Consider the following 22,601-nt stretch of genomic DNA (forward strand, 5'->3'; position numbering starts at 1 on the left):
AAACAAGCGCGCTTAAGGCTGAAATAAATATAAAATAAAATTGCAACAAAAACAAAATGGCTGAAAATAAAAAAATGGAAATAAGCAAAAATTTGGTAAACCTATTTTGCAGTATATGCTTTGCAGCTTTTCGCTTTATATTTGCGCTATGCTGTATGCAGTGGAAATAAATAAATGAATTTACAATTTTTACTACGCCAAGCAGATACAGTTGTTCATTTCTTATATTATTCGTAGTTTTATGCCGCAAACATTCAGCGATTGCCAAATGACTGTGGTCAATGCTATTTTGGGGTCTTTTCCACGGTGTTGGCTGCTTTCGCAGAGCGTAGAAAGAAATCACTCTCACTCATTAAAGAGAATTTTGATGATATGCGAATGCCAAAAACAACAACATAGAATAAAATTCGTTTTTAATGCCCAAAACATAAAACTTACAATATTTCTTTGAACAAAGTGTTGCCACCTATTTCGCACTTCTAAATACCATAAATAATACAAAAATACATACAAAGGCATTAGTTCAAGAAATGTTAAAGAAAAAAATTAAAACGATTTTAGTAAAAGTTGCCATACTTTCAATAACGGAAATTAATATTATTAAAAATTTATGGAATATATGGAAATGTCAAAGAAATATTTAATAAAAGAGGTTTTTGGTACCCAAATAATGAAATTTAGAATAAATATTTAATTGCGTTGCCACTTATTTCTGATTTCTAAAGAAGTTTTACAAAAAACAATAAACACAAGAATTATAAAATCAGTTAAAAAAGGTCAATAAAATGATATAAAATTGTAGTTCAAAGTTACCGGCTTTAAAAAAAAAAAAACAAGGAATAATAAAAAACGCGGTTCTCAAGATATTGATATATACATTTGATTTGAACGAGATTAAATGCTGGTCTGCCAGATTTTGAATAATAATGACATGGTAATATATGAATGCTCAGTTCATTTGATGAATAACTTTAACTCCGTTTAACTTTAAAAGGATTAGCTCTATGAAAAAATTATTAATACCTTTTTTGTAGAGGGTGAATTTGTGAACTAGAATATTCTACTTTCAAAGTTGTAGGTTTATATCGCACAAGCACGAAAAGAGAAGGAAAAAAGTTAACTTTTAATAGATCTAAAATCAGAAAAGTTAGTTAAATAAACGACTCCATTGAAGACGATGCTGAAAATTGAATGTGAGAAACAGAAAATAACGGCATTCACTGTGGAAGGAAGTATTGTTGACTAACCTCAAAACGAGTGGTAAAAAAAAAAATACACCCGAAGAAAGTAGAGTCAAAGTAATTGTAATTTAATGCTGAGTACATGAAAACGAACGTGTCAGCTTAAGGTCGACTCAAGATGAAAAATAGGTAACTGTAGTATCAGAAGTTTGAAAGCTGACATTATATGGCATAGCTAGGTTCAAATACAACGTAATCATATTTTCAAAAATTTTAGCTTATACACAAACCTAATTATGTAGTCGGGTACCACACCAGACCAATAACTGTATAATTATTCCATGAACAGGCTTTATTAAGTTTGCCACGAAGTTTGTGCGACCCAGGTGGAAATGTTGGAGACCCTATAAAGTATATACATATAAATGATCAGCGTTACGAGTTGAGTCTGTCAGTTTGTATAAACGTGAATTAGCCCTGCAGTTCTTGAGATAACAATCTGAAATTTTGCACACGTCATTTTCTCCCCAAGAAGCTGCTCATTTGTCGGAATCGTCGTTATCTGACCACTATAGCATATAGCTGCCATACAAATTGACCGATCAAAATCAAGTGAAAAATCTTTTTATGCCCTTTCATGCTATTAGAAATGCACCTGTGAGGCGTACTATAGCTTCTGTGCTGACGAAGTTAACGTTGTTTTCTTGTTTTTCTTTGCGCCGATTAAGATCCATGTCACAACTATTATTTTAGATAAAACATATTGATCAATTCATTTTATGAATTCACAACAAATTATCTCAATTAGCCTGCGCGTGTCGCATAAGCGCTATCCTATTGCTCCGAAGCCTCACCTATATATATACATTCATATATTGACTAAGGTAACAGCACATAAAATTCGGCAACCGGAAACCAAGAAAATACAACAAATGACCCGAAAGCAATAACATACGTGCCATGAAATAATAAAAAGTAAATAAATTATCAGCAGTTTGTTGTATTTCAGCAGCAATATGCTTCTTTCACTTTCTTTCGCATAAATTATGACAACAACAACATGCATGAAGTACGCTTTCCGAAGTATTTCTTTTTTTCGCTTCGTGCGAGTTTAAGGCAAATAGCAAACAATTTCATTTTCGCATTAAATTATTGGCGCAGGACTTGCTGTTTGGCAGAGTTGTTTTTATTATTTTTGACGTTTTTCTGCTTTCTTTTTTTTCAGTGTTTGTCTTGCAAAAGTTCGGGCCACAAGTAAAGTTACGAAGGTTTGACAAAATCGGCAGGCGTGTAAGCGGAGATGACAAACAGTCAGTGCAAATTGTATGCGTACAAGCAAAAGTAAAAGTGACAAAGCGACTCAGAGGGTAAAGTATGCTGCGCAAGTGTGTCGCGAAAGTTTGTGCGGAGACAAACACACACACACATACATACACACTCACTCAAATACTTGCAATATATTTATTGTTGAAGATTACTTGGCTTATTTACATTTGCCTCCGTTGTTGGTAATTATTTCAGGCAATAATATTGTTTGCGCTAAGTTGAGAAGTTATTTAGGAGCGCTATAATTGTATTTGATAAAAAAGTTAGGTTAGCAGTTAGTTAGAGTGAAAGTGATATTGGCATTGTGATATACAGTGCTGATGAATTCATATGAATAGCGATGGGAATGACGAAGCTAACGAAGCATGTAAGCATTCAAATCAATTGACGACAGTTAATATTAGACCGTTCACTAAGTATTTGCTTTTTATTGAAGCCAAGTTCACACTTAAGCGCTTTACCGTTATATATTTCAACAGCTGATATATTGAAGTAAGGCTTGGTTGTGAAAAAGTTTACTAAATTTTTTTAGAATAGCTTTTGGTTGGTGCTCTATCGAAGACAGAAAGTCGAAAAAAGTCAAAAAGGCATATTTTACTGTTTTACTATCAAAAGAATAAAAATGCAGTTGAAGCTAGGTGAAAATTATGAGATGTGTTGACCAATGCCAAAATTGATTTGCAAATTTTCGTTCCAGCAATTTCGATCTTGAACATGCACTACCTGCTGCAAGGACTCTTAAAGTCGATGCGCATAAAATAAAGTCGTTGGTCTTTGCAAGTTGTCGAACAATAACTTTAGAGATTGCTAGAAGCTTAAGTCGGTCTAATGCGACCGTTCACAAGCACGTGAAATTTCTAGCATTAATTGCGATGCTTGACATATGTGCTCCTCATGTGCTTGCAGTAACGAAATTAGCTTCTTCGCATTAACGACTATGATTTGCCTATCAAACGTTAAAGAAATTAACCATTTTTGAAGCGCTTTGCTATTGGCGACGAAAAGTGGATTATTTATAAGAATGTAAAGCACAAGAGAACATGGTCTGAGAGGTATGAACCAGCTCAAGCCACTTCGAAGAACAATAGTCACCAAAAAAAAGTTATGTTGTCTGTTTGCTGGCATTTCAAAGTGATCGTGTATTTTGAGTCTTTTGCTCGAAAATACTACGTTTAATTGTGTAATAAAAGTGTATTGTGATCAGCTGGACAAACAGAATGATGCTTTCCCACAGAAGAGACCAGAACTCATCAATAGAAAAAGTAGCAAAAGTAGTGTTTCAACAGGATAATGCGAGACCGCATACAAGTTTGATGATTCAACAAAAGCTATTGCAGCTTGAATTGTTTACGCTACCACACCCACTATATTCTTCAGACTTAACACCTTCGGACTATTACTTGTTCCGGACTCTATAACATTTTTTGGATGCGAGAACCAGCACCTCAAGTCAAGGCGTTAAAAACCAATGATGATTTTTTGAGTGCCTAAAAGATGGCATGAGGTATTGTATCAAAATAGAAATTATATAATTCCATAAAATGTTTTACACAATAAAAAAATGGTTGTCAAATTGCACTAAAAAAAAAGAAATTTCTTAAATAATATACGACACAATACTAAGTAAGAAGCGGATAGACCAAAAAACTGAAAGACTGTATGCAGATATCTGCTTTCCTATGTATGTGTAAGTGTTACACTCAAAAGTAAAGAGGCGACAACAAGCAATAATAAAATTAAAAGATTCTCTAAAATATGAAATAAAGTAATTTTAAAATATACAAATATGTAAGTTGAAAAGAATAAAATTAATTAATACATTAAAAAATGTATTTCCCAACTTTTATTTATAGCTGTGTGGCAATATCACAAAAAAAAAACTATTTCGTTTTCTCATAAAACAAAGCTAGCCAAAGAAAACAATGGAATAATTTATGGTATACTTAATTTTCTTTCTATATTCTTTGTAAGCTGGCAGCGTCTTATATTATATTTGTTTCTTTCATAATTATAACCTTTTTACCAAAAGCTAATACGAGGTTTGTTAAAAAGGTGTTGTGAATTTTATATTTCTTAAGAAAGTGTTTATTTATGCATGAATATCTAGTTCGTCCCCTTCAAAGTTAGCAGCAATTTGAAAACAGAGTTGCCAAACCATGAATATTACATTTTTAAATTACATTATTTTTATTAAAAAACTAAACTTATTCACTACAAATAAGCGAAATTTGTTAAAATATTATAACTATAAATTCTTTTTATAGGGTTGCCATGCGTTTATGCAATTATGTGTAGCGTAGAACAATAGATAAGGCCAACAGTCAAGCGAATTCGACATTTTTTTCTGCTTTGTTTACAATTGCCAATATAGAATTCGATATTCGAAACTCTAACAATTTTCGAAAAGTGTTGCCATATATGTATGCAGAAGGCGTTGAAATTTTAAGAAAAAATTATTATAGAAATTTAAATATAATTATACACAATTTATTTGCTAAACAACTAGAAATGTTTTGAAAGGCAAAACTATTATATGCGATATATTTTTGACAAGGTTGCCAACTGTGTGTGTGTTGAAAATTTTTTCAAAAATTTTAAGCATGAAATATTTCTACACAAAAAGCTATGATGCGGTATTTCAAGAAATTAAAAAAAAAAAAACATTGCTATGAGTGCTGCCACCAAAATAAAATTTATAAAATAGATTATAAACTACTGAAATTAAACAAATCTCAAAAAACGTTTTGTTCTATATAATATAAATAAATTTTTTTTATAAGTGTTGCCAGCTAAAAAAATTAGTTAAAAATGATTTATTGAAATTCATCTAAGATTCGAAAGAAGTCTGTTTGTTCAATATAACTGCAGTTTAATTGAACTCGAAATAATGGTTGAGAACTTTTTGTGAAATATCGTTTGAAAAACTAGTAACGGCCACTTTTTGGGATTTCGGTAAAAGTTATTTTAATTGTTTGCTCATAAAAAATTGATTTGAAAAAAAATTTATTTTATTCCATAAATACTATTACATGTCACTTACCATTTGCGCCACACAGAAGCAATGCCGGAAATTGTGAAATGGCACCTCGTTATAGTGCTTGTAGACCTCATAGAGCCACTCACGCAACGTCTCAACCGGTATATTGAATTTATCTATGAAGCCCAATTCGAGGAACATCGTTTGCATCAAATGTATAACATCGGCATCACACCACTCATATGAATCGAATGCGGGCAGGCGAAGTGCTGCCTTCACCTCATCCGAGAAGTTGGTATCACAAAGTTCCAGGAAACGCTTTTTCACTTCCTGATGCTTTGGTAGACTGCTTTTGCGATGCGGCGGACCCATTGGACGTTTAGAGAGGCCTGCAACGAAAGCAAAAAAAAACAGAGCAGAGCGACTATGTGAGTATGTTGTGAGTACAGTTTATGAGATTATTTATTTATAAACATGTGTGTGTAAATAAATCCAATAAAAATTTTAGCAAGTTGTATAATGAAACCTTGCAAGTCAGAAAAGTAAAATTTGCCAGCATAATGGAAAAAATTGCAAAAAATCATAAACAGGAAACACAATTTGTGAGCAAATGTCGGCTTGGCACGCTGCCCAACTGTCCGGCTGATTAATGGCGTGCTTCGGTTGCAAAAATAAAATATGTGAATAAATAAATAAAAAGTCAAAAAGTAAAAAATGCATTAAACGTAAAATCAAATACAAACAACTGAGGCCAGCAAAAGGCGCGCGTAAAAAAAAAGTTAACGCCCTCGGTGCAATTGACAAAGTGCCAACAATACCGGAAGTAGCATATGCTGCTATTAGTGGTGACAGCAAGGCCGGAAATTTAATTTAAATGTACCATAAAGCATAGTGGATTCGGAGTCATAACAGAGAAAAATGCGAGCGTAAAAAAGAGCGAGCTAAATATCGCAGACACTAAGCAGCGCTTAGTTGGTTGGCAAGAGGAAAACAGAAATCATATATCGAACACTAAGGCAGGATTTTACAACATAAAGACTAAACTCGTATATGACTAATGAGCATAAGCAGGATGTTATCAACCTAGAGCTTATTATTATATATGTAAATGTTCAGGACAACAAATGTTATGAAGAAGGAGTTCTGTGTTTTTTAAATCATAGCAGTTTTGAGTGATCAAAAACTTTGACAAATCTTTTATAAATTTCCTAAAATTTTGTTTTAATTTTTATTTTTATTTAATATCTTTTAAATTTTGTTTTAAATTGCTTAGAATTTGTTTCTGGTTTTTGAAATGTTTTTTTTCAATTTTCTGTTAAAATTTTTGTTTTCAATTTTTTAATTTTTCGTTTTAATATTTCACTTTTAATTTTTTTTTTTAATATTTCATTTTTAAATTTAAATATTTTTTTTTTATTTTTTTGTAAATTTTTTGTTAAAGCTGTGTTTTTAATTTGTGTTTTGTTTTTCTTTTGATTTTTTGTTGTTTTAACTTAAAGTGAATATTGCTTATGACTTCAGTTAGTTGTTTGTGTTTGTAAACTCCGTCTTATAGCAACCCCTTAAAAACCCAACAAAATGCTTGCATTCGCTTATTTTCAGTACACTACGATGATATTGCCAACTCAACGCTTATACAACTGCAAAGATCCAAGCCACTACTGCAAAACAACAAGTGATGCCTCAGTTACCCGTTTAAGCCACACCCACAGCTTTTGAGACCTTTTCGATATGATTGAAACTATCATACCTTACGCTGCCTACTTCTAGGCGCTAAAAACTTGGACACTTCAGTAAATTCGAAGTAACTTCGCAAAGCAAAGAAAGTAAAGTAACGCTCATTATGTCCTGAAAGCCGCCCTCCACAAAAAAGTTCCAACGTAACAGCTACTCGAAAACATTACAAATCTCCATAAACCCACACTGATTTGCTTAAACTCACATTGCTGGTTGACTTATTTAGTGCTTTTTGTGTTCATTTAGTAGCATTATAAATTTTAAAGTGCTAAGCGCCTGCATGTATGCTAATTTTTTATGAAAGATAGTATGTGCAACATACAGTCCATAAGCTGAGTTCACAAGTGCCAGCTACTACAAGTTTTATAAGCGATTTCCTAAGCATGTGTAACAAAGCTACTTAATGTGTATGTATAGGTGTAGGTGTGTACCATGTGCATTTATGTGTGTTGATGTGCTCGTTCGCTAATAGCAGTGGGTACTGCGCGTATTTTTGTTGCTGCTGTTGTTGTTGTTGAGCGTGTTGCAGATTTTAAAGATTAAGCTTATTGCTGCTAATTGAAGAACTAAAAGCTTTATAAGCTGCTTAAACGGTACTAAAGCAGGAAGCAGAGATGCTTGTAACTATCACCTATTACATTTGTAAAAAATTGTAATTTTATGCAAAAAAAATATGTCAAACCTAATGCTTGTGCATTAACTAAAGTATGTATACAAATTATTTTTATTATAATAATTTTTTTTAAGCTTCTTTCTCCTTTTTTATTTCATTTATAATTTTTTTTACATTTTTTTATTTTATTTAAATTTTTTTTTTAAATTTTTTTATTTAATTTTATATTTCATTTATAAATTTTTTTATTTCTTACTGTTTTTTTATTATAAATGCATCACTCACTTTATGCATTTCTGTTTTTGTATGACTTTGCTTTCAATTTTAATGATTGATAGTCAGAGAACTTTCCATAAACCTAAGTTTTTTCCTTTCACTGCTATAGTTGATATAAATATACCGCTGAGTTTGGGTGTATTCATCTCTATTCATAGTCTCTGCTACACAAATATATATGTAGGTATAATATATATATAATATGAATATATGGTGCATGTTAACTGAAAGCTTTAAATTTATTTTCCGCAAACGAAGCGTATTTTTAATTAATTAATAATTTTTACTTATTCAAATTGAACTTTAGTTCCTGATATAAATTTTTTTTAGTTCGCTATTAAATTGTAGCTATTCCCACACAAATAGAAAATTTAAAAAAAGTTTTCTTTAAGTTTTTTTTTATATATACCTATGTATTTTATTATAGTTAACTTTTTTTAATTTTGTTTCTCGTTGTTTCTAAATATCTCTTAAATTTTTTTAAATTTCTTTTTATTTACTTTTATTTTTTGTTTAATTTTATTCTTAATTCTTTAAATTTAATGCTTAATTTTATTTTTAATTTTTTTTTTAATTTTCCTAATTTTTTAATTTTTAAACATTTTTTTTTTAGTTTTATTAAAGACTTTTTTATTCTTTTTTTTAATTTTGCCCAAATGTATTTTTAATTTTTTAAAAATATTTTATAATTTTTTTGTATATTTTTGCAATTTTTGTTTATTTAAAAAATTATTATTTTTTAAATTTTTTTAAATGTTTTATTTTGAATATTTTTAATGTTTATATAATAATAAAAAGCTTTAAATCTACTACTTTTTGTTTAGATAGATTTATATCAGACAAAAAACCACATCAAAGTTTCTACATATTTTTTTTGCATTAGTAACCCACGGCCATATCAATTTCGGCTTGTCATCAATAGAAGCTTGGTAAACAGCGTATACGCCATATAAAACGAAAATGCTCTCAAAGAACAACTTAAGACTAAACAATGTTCAGTCATTATGTCGCTTAACCAGTGATTTCTTTCAGCTAGTATTCAAAATCAATATTAAAGCTGCCGGATTTTACTGAATATCTACAATTTTTTAGAAACACCTAAAAATCCTATCTGACATTCATTACTGCAAGTATACAAAGAATTGCACTGTTAGTTACAAGTTCAGGCGACTAGAAAGAAAGATGCGACGAAAAGGCTATTAAAAACAATTCCAACAAAAATATTTTTAAGAAATTATATTATTATGGATTATTAAGGTAGCAATGCTGAAGTTGCTCGCTGAAAAAACATAAAAAATATGTTATTTGACCTAAAGCATTTTTGGTCTAAAATATTAGTCAAATACACTAAAACCCGGTAGAAGCTAATAACTGAAGCAAAAGCTCACAGATTGCTTTAGTGTCCTTGGAGCAAACGTTCGACCTTAGTGCATTAAAATAGCGTTATGAGAGCAACTATACAGTTTAAGGAAGAAACATTTCTTAATCGAAGTGACTACACGTCCGAATTAGCCACCAATATGGAACGGTTTTAATGTTTGGCTCAATTAAAGGCAACAAAATGAATGTGGTATAGCCTGAATACCACCGCAGAAAACCGAAATAAGGCAGTTAACCTTTAAACTAGAGAAGCTATTGCTTTGGAATTAAACTGAAAACAAATGAGAGCATTACTCAGTTGAGTTTTCGTTGAAGAACCAGAAGTGTAGAGATTGCTGCACTTAATAGGTATATGGGGCAGAATAACAACTAGCTGTTAACTGAGACTATAGTAACCTTTATAATCAGTTTCGCGGTTTACAAGTATTAAACTCTAAAGAAAATGCTCAAAGAGTCAAACGCTTCTGGTGCGCAACTAAGTTCTCACTGTTTTTTTTTTAATGAAATGCAGTTTTAATGTAAGAAAATGGTTACAAATGAATTGTTCGCAGTATTACCCATCGCTAGCAACAACTTTTTTCCATCTTTCTGCCAAAGCTCACCAGTACCATGACGCTAAAACCATTCATCTTGTGCTGCTAACCAATAATCAAACCATTTTTCGATGTCGTCTTGTGAGTGGAACTGCTTCTGAGCCCGACCATGTGCCATCGAACGAAAGAATTAATAATCGGATGGTGCAATATCTGCGGGATATGGCAGGTGGGGTAGGGCTTCTCATTTAAGCGTTTCCAGCTAGGTTTTAACGGGTTTGGCAATGTAAGACCAATATATCATATGTACAATATGTATGCATGTGTGTACATTTGTATGTATATATGTATGTGTGTATATATTATAACTACCATATATATTTAAATAGATGAATGCGTTCAAGCGATCACAAATTGCATTTTGCGGCAACTGATTGAGTTGATATTACAACAGCAGCTGAGCAGAGCAAACACAGAGTTGTTGCGGGTGTGAGTGTGAATGCTGAGAACATATGTATGTGTGAAAATCTTGAAGAAACTTAAAAATATATTTTCATAGCAACGTAAACTACTTTGAAATAGCAACGACAGTAAAAATAATAACAACAACAACAACAACAACAAAATAATAACAACAACAACAACAATTATAATAACAACAACAAAATAATAACAAAAACTACAACTAAAACTGTAAGAACCAGCGCATACCTACACAAATACTAAAAGCGCATCACGTGCAATATGAAACTTCAGACAACTGTTGTACGTGGCGTATGAGTGATGTGTATGCGCGCTAAGTATGCATTTTGAGCCATTTTTCAATGGCAGCTGGCGAAAACCGAGCTGCAACTCTCAAAGTGACACAAGTGCAACGAAAATAAATTTAAAAAATGTACACACACATAAAAACCATATATACATACACACAAAAAACAAAAATACTATAAAATCAAGTAATATATAAATCGTTTACAAAAGTTATAAGCGCCGTAGATTGCTTGCAGCTGAAAAGTATGCTTTAAAAAAGTTTCTTTGCGCAATGCAATGATGATCGCTAACTTTGAAAGCTTTGCGGCAGCAAGCAATGCCAGTTGACAGGCAAGCGGAAAATGAAATATCAAATACAAACTGTGCTGCACAGTGTACAGATACTAACGGAAATTGGCATTTCATCGATTAAAAAGTTTACACAGCTTTCTGCCATGTATACAAATGCTTGCGATTTATTTGCATACAATTTGTTAGATTTCTTTGAACTAACTACCTCATCCAGGTGTGCACGGCGCTTGCAGTTATGCTAAGTAAAATAGTTCTATATACAAATATCATATATAAAGAATATGCTGTATTTTTGTGCAAATATACATATGTACGTTATATTTAGTTGCTTGTATTCTTTTTTGAGTTTTTCTTACGCAAAGCCATCGATAATTTGAAATGTTTGCGCAATTTGTAAAGTAGGCGCCTGCAAGTATGCTACAGTTATTGTAAAAGCAGTCCAGTTGCGTTTCCATTTTATCTTATTCATTTGCCAACTATTGTGTTTGCAATGTGAAGTAGTGCGTATTACTTCGAAAGTTCATAATTGTTATGCGCTTTGAGAAAGTAGATATTTTTAATTAGATTTGCGCATTTGGGCAGGTTTAATAGTGTCATGAAACATTTTTTCTGTATAATTAGTTGGTTTTTTTTTCTGTATCTCAAAAACTATTCACGGTGTAACTAAATAATTATAAAAAAAACATTTTTAATATTTTCGAATTATTTTGAAAAGAAATTATGAAGTTTTTCTTTAATTAAAGTTATTTCTTTTAATTTAAACTCTTTTAATTGAAAATTAATTTTATAACTTAAAACGTATATTGAAACTTGAAAATTTCTGCAAGCATAATTTTGAAAAATACATATTTTTGTATTATTTGGATAATTGATTTGCAATATTTTTATTTGAAGACAATATTTTTATCTGAATTGCAAATTGAATTTTGAAAAATTTCAGAAACAAATTATGAAAAGTATTTCCGAACTATTTTGAAATTTTTTTTAAGTTTTTAAAATAAAAAAATTAAAAGCTCAATCGTTAATTGAAATTTAAAAAAATTCTAAAAATATCATAATGTTCATGCTCTTCGAATGTAAAGAAGTAAATTTTAGCTAACGGTAAAAAGTAAACAAATATTTAATTATTTTTGCTGAGTATTATTTTTTTTTGCTGTATAGACTTTACGCCCGACAAAGATTATTTTGAATCCTAAATGTAGGCATTTTTTTACAAATACCATACAAATAAAATATTTGTTTTTATTTTTTTTGGAATACGCAACACCTTTATTTAGTGATAAAAGTATTTAATATCTTAAAAATATATTATCAAAATATTATATTTTTTATTTCTATGGCATATTTAATTTTGCAAAATTTCGTTATGTTATGGATCATGAATGCACCTAAATGTATGCAATTATTTGTTTGTTTCAGTGGAAATTTCTAAAAATGAGAGTTAGAATTCAATTTCATTAAACAATTTAATTAATTTATTAATTATTTGTAATATTTTAGAGCAGTTAAACAATTTTTATCTTTATTATTTGATATAGCTTAGTAAAATTTTTATAAAATATAGAAAAAATATTTCTGCTAATTATTAAAATAAATAAATAAAATATTTATTGTATAAAAATAAAATAAAAAATTATATAAAAAAAAAATTTCTATAAAAAAAAATTAAAAAGACAACAAAAAAAAATTAAAAAATCACAAATGTAATATAAAAAGTTCATAAGAATCCAAAAAACAAAATAGCATAATAAATAAAACTTATATAATATATAAAATTTAGTTTAAGTTCCTAATTTGCTTGCTTAACAAAATCTTGGTTTGTTTATTGGTGTAAATTTGGACACTAAATTTATATATTTAAAGCATATATATATATATTTCTTTAATTTAAAAACTAAGATATTTATTTAAAAATAATTTTTTTTTAAATAATAAAGGAATGTTTATAAGCTCTTAAAAAGCAGAATCTTTTTTTTTACAACAATATAGCAAAGCACATATAATAATAAATAGAAATTGCATTTCAATTAAATATTTCTTAGAAAGAAAAAAAATTAGATACAAAACATGAGTCTAAAAAATACTTCTAAGCAAATTAAGAAGAAGGTCTGTCTAAAAAATGAATATTATTAAAAATCATTAAAAAAAAATTCGTCACTATTTTTTCATGATTTTCTCTTAACATTACATTTTTAAAATACTTTCTTTCGAACTCATAACGTCATCAAAAGGATAAAAATTTATTCAACAGACAGAAACATCCAGGAGTCATGGTTAGGCAATTCAAATTAGCCATTTATTTATATTAAAAAATTCCTGTTGTGCCAACGAGATGCCATTCCAAACCACTGAATACCAACTGATTTAGAAAGCAGCGATGCCGCAGCAACAAGAAGCAAACACAATTTATTTTTTACACTCATTGCCACCGTGCAAGCCATTGCATACTTCTGGCAATAAAATCCAACATACAATTTGTTTATTGAAATTCCGTGCTGCTGATGTTAGCTGAAACAAAACGGAGCGCACCATAAATACGAAAGCCACAAAAATATAGCAGTTGAAGTTACAAAAAAAAAAAGAAGGAAAAAATAAAAAAAACCAAAGTGATAGTTTTACAAAAAACAGCACGCAATGAAAAACGACACGCCAGTGCGTGCGCAGAAAAGTATGCAACGCAAAAAGCGCATAACGGTCATGGTGTAAGAAAAAGCAAGCGCCGCGTTCGCTGACGAGTATGTGTGCATTTGTATGTGACTGTGTGTCTGTATGCGAGGGTGACGTAAATTGTGTCACATCTCTAAGAAATTTCCAGCTTTTAGCGTTGCGCAAAATGCTAGTTTGAACTCGAACAGCAGCAACAAAAGTCGTTGGCATTTGACGCTATTGTTGTTGCTTTGCTTTTCGTTTTTTCCTCGTTACTATTTTTTTTTTTTTTTGTTTTTTGCGCTTATTGCACTGAATTTGCTTGGACTACGGTTGACAACCTGCAATGCCAACCGCTGATAAGGATAATTGCTAGGCGTTGGCATGTGAGCGCTGCCACCCTCTAGCTAAAGGATATGTACTCGCTTATATGAGGATGGGTATAAAATGGCTGAACTTTTTTTATGACTTTAATGGCAAACATGCAGTGCTTGATATTAAGGAGCACAAGCATCTCAACTCATTTCATTCTCAAAATGGCTCATTTAAAGGAATAAAATTTATATCTTTGCAGATCAAAATATTTCTTCAAATTTAATTTGGAAATTAAAATTTTAATAGCGTGTTTAGAAGATTTTAATTTTGTTAGTAGTGAAATGGTGTTAATAAACTAAAGAAGTTTTAATTTAATTTTACTTAAAATATGATTACGATTAATAAATGAATTTATTAAAACTTGCAAATAAAAAATTATGTTATTTATAGAAGCTATAAATGACTAAAAAAATTAATAAAATCTAAAACAAGTTGAAAATGTATAGTTTATAAATTAGAATTAATAACAAAGATATGAAAATATAAAAAAGATAACACTATATAAATATATATAAAAACATAAATTTACATAAAAAATAAATAAATTAAAATTAAAAAATGCATAAATAAATAAAATTTTTAAAAATTTTAATTTCGAAAACTTTGCAAAATAGAAGTTTGAAGTATTTAAAAAACCTTAAAAAACTTAATAAAAGAAACTTATTTGAGAAACATGTTATAGATGATAAAAAATTTTAATTTTTTTAAATAATTAAAATATATTGAAAAATTATACATAGCTAAACAACTTAATTTCTACCAATTCTTATATACATTTACATGCATATATATAACAAAACATTTAAATAAAAATAAATTAAGTAAATAAAATAAAAAAAAATTAATTAAAAAAATAATTAAATAAATTTAAAAAAAAATGACATTTAAATAAATTAATTGAAAAAACGAATACTAAAAATATAATTTAAATATTTTAATTAATATGTATTTAAAACATTTGTATTAAGGAGCACAACTAGTGAGAAATATGAAACTGTTTTTAAATTTAGTATAAAAAATTTGATAAAATGAAAAAATTATATAAAGATAAAATATCTTAGTTTCAAACAATTCGTTTAGGTATAGATTATAAAATAAATTATTTAAATAGAAAAATATCAAGTAAGTACAATAAAAATAAAAAATAAAGTAAAAAAACAATATTCAAACAAAATAAACTAATTAATAACAAATAAAACAAAATAAATTAATTAATTTAAAAAAATACGAAAATAATAATTAAATTATTTTAGTTAATAAAAATAACAAAAATGTACAAACCTAATGTGAAATTTTGAAAAAATCGTTTTTTGTTTCATATTTTTATAGTTTTTATCTTTAAAAATAACAAATCGATATATTTTTAGTTAGTTACAGCCATTTAAAAAGTAAACCCTCTGCTCAATCAGCTGAAACAGTTTATCTTTAAACGCGTTTTCTCGCAGTGATAACTCGTAAACAAATGATCCGATCAGCAGGAGATTTTTATATTATCCTGTTCTGTATATAATTCTACATAGAGCGATCTGTCGGTTTTTGGATCTGATCAAAATTTTGGGAAAATTCAAAACAAAAATTTTAAATTTAAAACGCCGCCATTTTGACAATTTTGAACCTTTTTTCATAGCTCTTTTTTTTTTTGTGCGGAGAATATCTGCTAGATGAACGAGAATTTTCTATTTTTAGGTTTCGTCCACGGAAAATGCCGGAATCACTGCAACTTTGGAGGATATTTTCTATTTAGCGCCGTCGTTTCGTATAACTGAAAAAATATTTAATTTTTTTTCTCAAAAATTTCACTGTGTATTCTTGTAACTTGTATAAGAATATACAAAGCCAACAGCAAGTTTAAAATTCTTATATTCGGTATATGGGTAGTATTACCCGATTTTATTAGGTTTTAGCCATACCAAAAAAATATGCTCTCTGAGTTTTATTAATGCAAATTTTGGGTATTTTGACAAATCATTAATTAGACATATAGTTATCGTTAATTCTAGGCACAAGGAAATAGTGTTATCAGAATAAGGCGCTTACTGAGCTTCATTAAGAAAACTCACATATTGACCGATTTATATGGTGTAGAGTTAACCGAAACTTTGAAAATCTGTATGTTAGTACATGAGGGCTATGGGAACTAATGACTCGAGTTTACCCATTTCTAGCACCAGAACATATTATCTTCAGACCACAGATGCCCTTTTCCACTGCAGTATTTTCTAACAAATAACGATAAAATATTGACATAAAAAAATATTTTCGAAATAACTATACACTTGGTAAAAAAAATAAATTTTTTAAATAAAAAGTTAGAAACATTAGTTTAAAAAAAAAATAATATTTATTAATAAAAATATATTATAAAATTTAAAATCTTAAAAAATAACAAATAACGTAAAATATTGACATAAAAAAATATTTTATAAATAACTGTAATTTTGGCAAAAAAAATTAAATTATTTATATAAAAAGATATAAACATTAGTTTAAAAAAAAAATATTTTTAAATAAAATATAAAATTGTATGAAATTTAAAATTTTTAAAAATCATCTCAGCTGCAAAAGATTTAACAAAATGCATTTTGATTTGCAAAACAACAAAAAATTCAAAAGTTATAAACTTTGAGCAATTTTGTTTAATAATTACAAAATAAACACTGAATTATCACAAACCCATTGAAACTCAAACGTTTGTAAATATATGTAAATAAACATACTGCAATATATTCCCAGATAGGAAGACTCTTCACTTGCTATAAGTACTGCTTATTCTCAACATATAATATTATATATTTAACTGTCAGTCTTTATTTACATAGCAATATAGACTACAAACAATAGCAATAACAACACACTTCAAGTGCCTGCCTAACAACATTTTATCGCTTACTGCCGCAATTCTCTTTATTGATAGCCATTATGGACTTGCTTTTATTGACAATGAAATTTATTTCACTTAACACACTTAACAATTGACTTATTTTCGTTAAATTAATATACCCAATTAACTGCTAATTATCAGTGGAGCGACGGCGGAGGCGGCGGCGGCGACAGTGTCTGGTGAATGGAAGAAGTGGGAGATAAATAACAGAAAAAAAATGTTCAACAAAAAATGAAATATAACAACAAAAACATATAAGCAATAAAATGGGAAAAATACAACAAAAAAATGTATCAAAAAATACAACTACTACTACTAATATACCAAAAATACAACAACAAAAGAAGGACGGAAAAAAGTTCAGCAATAAAAATAAAACAACAAAAAAAACAGCAAAAAAAACGATATCAAATATACAAAAACAAAATTAGAAAAAAAAAATTTACAAGAACAAGGGGAGAAAAAAAATATCAGCAAAAAAAAATACAATAACGCACAAACAACAGAAAAAAACAATAACAACAACAAAAAAATTACAACAACGAAATTAGAAAAAAGATAACAAGAAATGAAGAAAGAAAAAATTTCAGCAACAAAAATATAACAGAAAAAGAAAATAACAACATTTAAAAAAACTTACTACCATAAAAGTTCTGTTTTAGCAAAAAATTACAACAAAAACCAAAAATATAACAACAGAAAAATAACAACAACAAAAAAATTACAACAACAAAAGTACAAAAAAATATAACAACAGAGAAGAAAGAAAAGGATTTTCGCAAAAAAATTACAATAACGCAAATATAACAGCAAAAAAAATAACAACAACAATGAAATCCAAAAATATATAACAACAAATGAAGGAAGAAAAAAAACTCAGCAAACAAAATTCAACAACAAAAATTTAACAGCAACCAAAACAAAAAAATAACAAAAAAAAGTTACAACAACAATATTAAAAAAATACAAAAAAAATTTAAAAAATGTATATAAGGAGAACATTTAAAAAAAATTACAACCATAAAAGTTCTTACTTATTTCAACAAAAAGTTAAAACAACAATATAAAAATTAGAAAAAAACAACAAACTAAGCATTAAAAGCATTAAATTGTCTAATAAAATGAGCAATTATTTGAAAGTAAACATATAAGCAAAACAAAACTAAACTAATAAATATGCATCAAAAAGAGTTGGCAACTTTATACATGCACACACATACACACTTTAATTTTGTTTGTTTATGCTTAGACGCTTAGTGTTAATTGCTTAGATTAAGCAAAGTCAAGTCTTGATTTGGTTGCTTTGACAATTAGTTGTTGCTGCTGTTGTTGCAATGAGTAAGCCGCTGACTGTGCGCGCAATTAATTTCCCCATTTATTAATGATTTATAATCAATAATTTGACCTATTGCCTTCAATTATGCAGCCAGCTGCGTGCACACAGAGACGCATAAACACACGTATGTATGGGTGTGTGTGTGTGTGTGTGTGTACGCAGGACATATTACAGTACAAAAACATATGTATGTGTGCGTGCGACTGAGACTTATTGACTGATTGAATTCATGGGATTGACGTCACAACGCGAAAACAACAACAACAGCTTTTCCAACAACAAAACCATTTACAACAACACGCAGCAAAAACAACACTTGCAAGCACATTTTGAAGTGTAGCGACACTCTTCAGCTGTCCATTTCGCTACAAGCACTCACACGCACATACACACATATACTCACATGCAAAAGCCAAACTATCTAAATAACTGTAGTGGTTATTTCGTTGAGAATCGTCGGAAATTTACTGCCCACTTGAAGCCTATTGGCTGCTGCTTGTTTTTTTGTTTATGTTGTTATTGCTGTAGTTGTTCTTGGTGGCAGTTAATTATGTATTATTGCAAGTATTGCGCTGTTTAAGTGATAAGATTAAATTGGTTTTTTTTTTATTTATTTTTATGCTCACTTACTTTTTATTTGCCCCGGGCATGTCGTGTTCAATGTGTTTTAATTATTTTTGTTGTTGTTGTTACACATTTATTAAGTAGTTAGCGGTTAATTGCTATTTATGCACTGTTACTGTAATTAATGATTTAACCATACGATAACTAATCAATCTATTTGACGTAAAATTATGATATAGTTGTTAGTGTGACATAAATACTCGTAACTAAACACGATGTGCGCACACACATACATACAACACATAATATATATATTGACATAAAAATTAATCTGAATGTTGCTATTAAAGTATGAATATCAATGTGTTTTAATTAGCTGCTAAAGTATATGAAAAAGAAAATAAAATAAAAGATTTTAAATTCAAAAGAAATAAGTAAAAACTAACTAAAATTGAATAGAAAAAAATTACAAAAAAACTATAATTTGCATTAACTACCAAAAATTAGAAATAAAAATTGCAAAATTCGGTTTCATCGTTGCTAAAATACCCTTTACAAATAACAAAGTTTTCATACAAAAATTTGATTGTCATCGTTCAATTTGTATGGCAACTATATGCTATACTGACGACGATCTGAACAATTTCTTCGGTGAATACATCATTGCCTTAGGCAATAATCCATGGCAAATTTCGTTAAGATATCTCGTCAAATGAGTAAGTTCTCCATACAAGTACTTGATTTTGATCGTTGAGTTTGTATGGCAGCTATATGCTATAGTGGTACGATATCGACGGTTCTCACACATGAACAGCTTCTTGGAGAGGAAAGGATGTGTACAAAGTCTCAGAGTGCTATCTCAAAAACTGAAAGATCTATTTGGCATTTATACAGCTGGCTAAGTCCGCGCTTCTTTTATGGGTATTACAAACCAACCATGTGATAAACTTAATAAACCGCGTTCAGGGTATGTTAATGTTTTTTGTGGGAAGCTTTACAATTAAAAGGGTCGAAATTGAAAAACACTTTGTAACAAAATACAAAATTTGTAGATAAAAAGCAATAGAAATTTATTAAAAAAAAAAATCTTACATGAAAAAAATGAACCGAAATACAAATTCAAATAAAAAAACTTTAAATTTTACATTAAATAATTTAAATAAAAATTATTATATAGAAGTTGCAAAATAAAAACTTTTACAAAAGGTACAATGTTTTCATTTTTAATTTCTTTAAATACAAAATGAAATTTAATGAAGCAAAAAACATAAATGTAACACTTTGTTATAACAAAAATTAAATTAAATTTTTTTTTTTTGATATTCGAAAACAAAAAGACAATTTTATGAAATTTTTTTTTGGTTTAAAATTTTATGGCAAGAAATTAAAAATTTTAAATTTTTGTGGTCTTCAAAAATATTTTTTTTTTTGCAAAAAAAAACAAGGGTCTGTAGCCCCTATTTTCTAATATATTCTACTATATAAATAACTTTCAAACCAACTTAACATTTTTTTAGAAATTTTTTTTTTTTTTTTATTGAAAAATTTTAAATTTCAAAAAAAATACCGTCTGAAACCTTGAAGTTTATTAAGCAGACACGAAACCCGTTTTTTCTTTTTTGTAATATTTCATAACAATTTTTTATAAAAAAATTTTAAAACTCAAAAATTTGTAATTTTTGCAAATTAAATTTAAACTTAAAATTGAAAATATTTTAATTTTCTAACATATAACTTAACTTTAACTTTCAAACCAACTTAACACATTTTTTGAATTATATTGAAAAATATTAAATTTCAAAAAAGTACCGTCTGAAACCTTGAAGTTTATTAAGCTGACAAGAAAACCGTTTTTTTTGTAATATTTCATAGCAACTGTTTTTATAAAAAAATTTTATAACTCCAAAATTTATAATTTTTGCAAATTGAAAATATTTTAGTTTAAAAATTGAAAATATATACTATATATATATATTATATATATTTCGTTTATTATATAAAAAACTTTCAACTCAACTTAAAAAAAAATTTTTTATTGTCAAAATGATTTTGTTTTGGAAGCATTTTAAATTTCAAGCAAGATTACATTTTTTTTGTATTCAGATAAAAAATATTTAATGTTTGCAAATTTTAGTTTAAAAAACTTAATTTATACAAATTTGTATTTCTTATTATAAAAGTAACTTTCCACACAATTTAAAATTTTGTTTAGAAAAGTTTAAAAATTCTTATATTTGTTAGTAATAAAAAAATTTTTTTTTTATTAATTTGCATTTTTTTTTATTAAATAAATAACTTCCTAACCAATTTGACCTGAAGCAATATTTAAATGAAAATTTAAAATTGGTTTAATTTAGAACAAAAAAAATTTTGACTATAAGCTACCTTTTGCATCAGAAAATTAAAATAAGTTCACAACTTTGCTGCAACTACATTTTATTGATTGTCAGAACATATCTAAACATGTAAAATTTTTTTATTTATTTCAAGTTTTTTTGGTTATTTTAATATTTTTTATTTAAAATATTAATAGGTGCTCTCCAGGTTTAAGCAGAAATTTAAGAAGATTAAAATATTTCTTAACGAATACTGGAGGTGACGTGGACTGCGTATGAACTTCACATGGAAAAAGGTAAAGCGATGAGAGTTAAGTAAGAATAAAGGATAAAACGAGTTGAACGCTAAGTGCTGAGGGATTAACAATTAGCCTCTCACTCAAAAGAGACTTTAGTGAGTACAATGGACGAAGCAGCCTCTACTTCTGTGGGTACCTAAGAATAGCTAATTGATGAAGCTCAGAAAATATAGTCATACTTCATAATTTATTTTAAGCACACACACATATACATGTGTATGTATGTGTACGTAAAATATTTTATTTCATATTATATATAATCTACTTAATATATGAATACACACTGACACACTAATGTTGCCATAATTTACTATCATTTGTACATACATACAAGTATATGCTTTTAGTAATAAATGAACGTGATTTGCATTATTTCCAATCTATTCAAAATTAAGATAAATGTAGACTTAACTGTATATATATATGCATACGAGTATATAGAATATATATCCATTGGGTTATTGCTAACTTATAAATAAATACACACATACACATACACATTAATGCACAGTGATTTTAATGGCACACACTCATATAAAAATGTATTGGGTTTTGTGCTAAGGCCAACCATTATATGTTACACACGCAACGCAAATAAACACACGCATTTATATGTATAAAAAATAGTGAGTAGCCAACATTTAGCACATTTTTTAAACGCAAATGACTTGTGCTGGAGCAGAAAAAAGTGCAAAGTAATGGTGCTGATGTTATTGCTGTTTTCAGAGTAAGTCTCGTATTCATTCATGTATTTTTTTATGGCAGGCATATTTATATTTATATAAATATTTGCACAAAGATAGACATGGGTATGTATGCATATATAAATATATTTACTCTGTATTCAACCCATTTGCGTGCATTAATGCACTTACGCCTATGACCTAACAGCTGGAAATGAATATACAATATTTTTATTGCCTGCTTTTAGGCGCATAATATAGTTTTTAGATACATAGTGTTCAGTAATACCATTTGAACATTATAACAGACGCTCTAGGAATATAGTTAGTACTTGCGTGTTGTATTTTACACATATGTAAGTAATATCTAGTTTAAAATTTCGGGATTGCGTTGAT

The 22,601-nt window shown here is 28.3% G+C and overlaps 1 protein-coding gene across 1 annotated transcript in view; it reads right to left on the reverse strand.

Annotated features, from left to right (window-relative positions):
- Pde9 (phosphodiesterase 9) overlaps positions 1-22,601 on the reverse strand; it is a 187,535-nt gene that overhangs the window by 49,551 nt on the left and 115,383 nt on the right. Inside the window, exon 5 of the mRNA XM_036359671.2 lies at positions 5,548-5,873. Coding sequence (XP_036215564.2) covers positions 5,548-5,873 — 326 coding nt within the window. The remainder of the gene's footprint in view (positions 1-5,547; positions 5,874-22,601) is intronic.

Source organism: Bactrocera oleae, chromosome 5 (assembly GCF_042242935.1).
Source record: "Bactrocera oleae isolate idBacOlea1 chromosome 5, idBacOlea1, whole genome shotgun sequence".
NCBI lineage: Eukaryota > Metazoa > Arthropoda > Insecta > Diptera > Tephritidae > Bactrocera > Bactrocera oleae.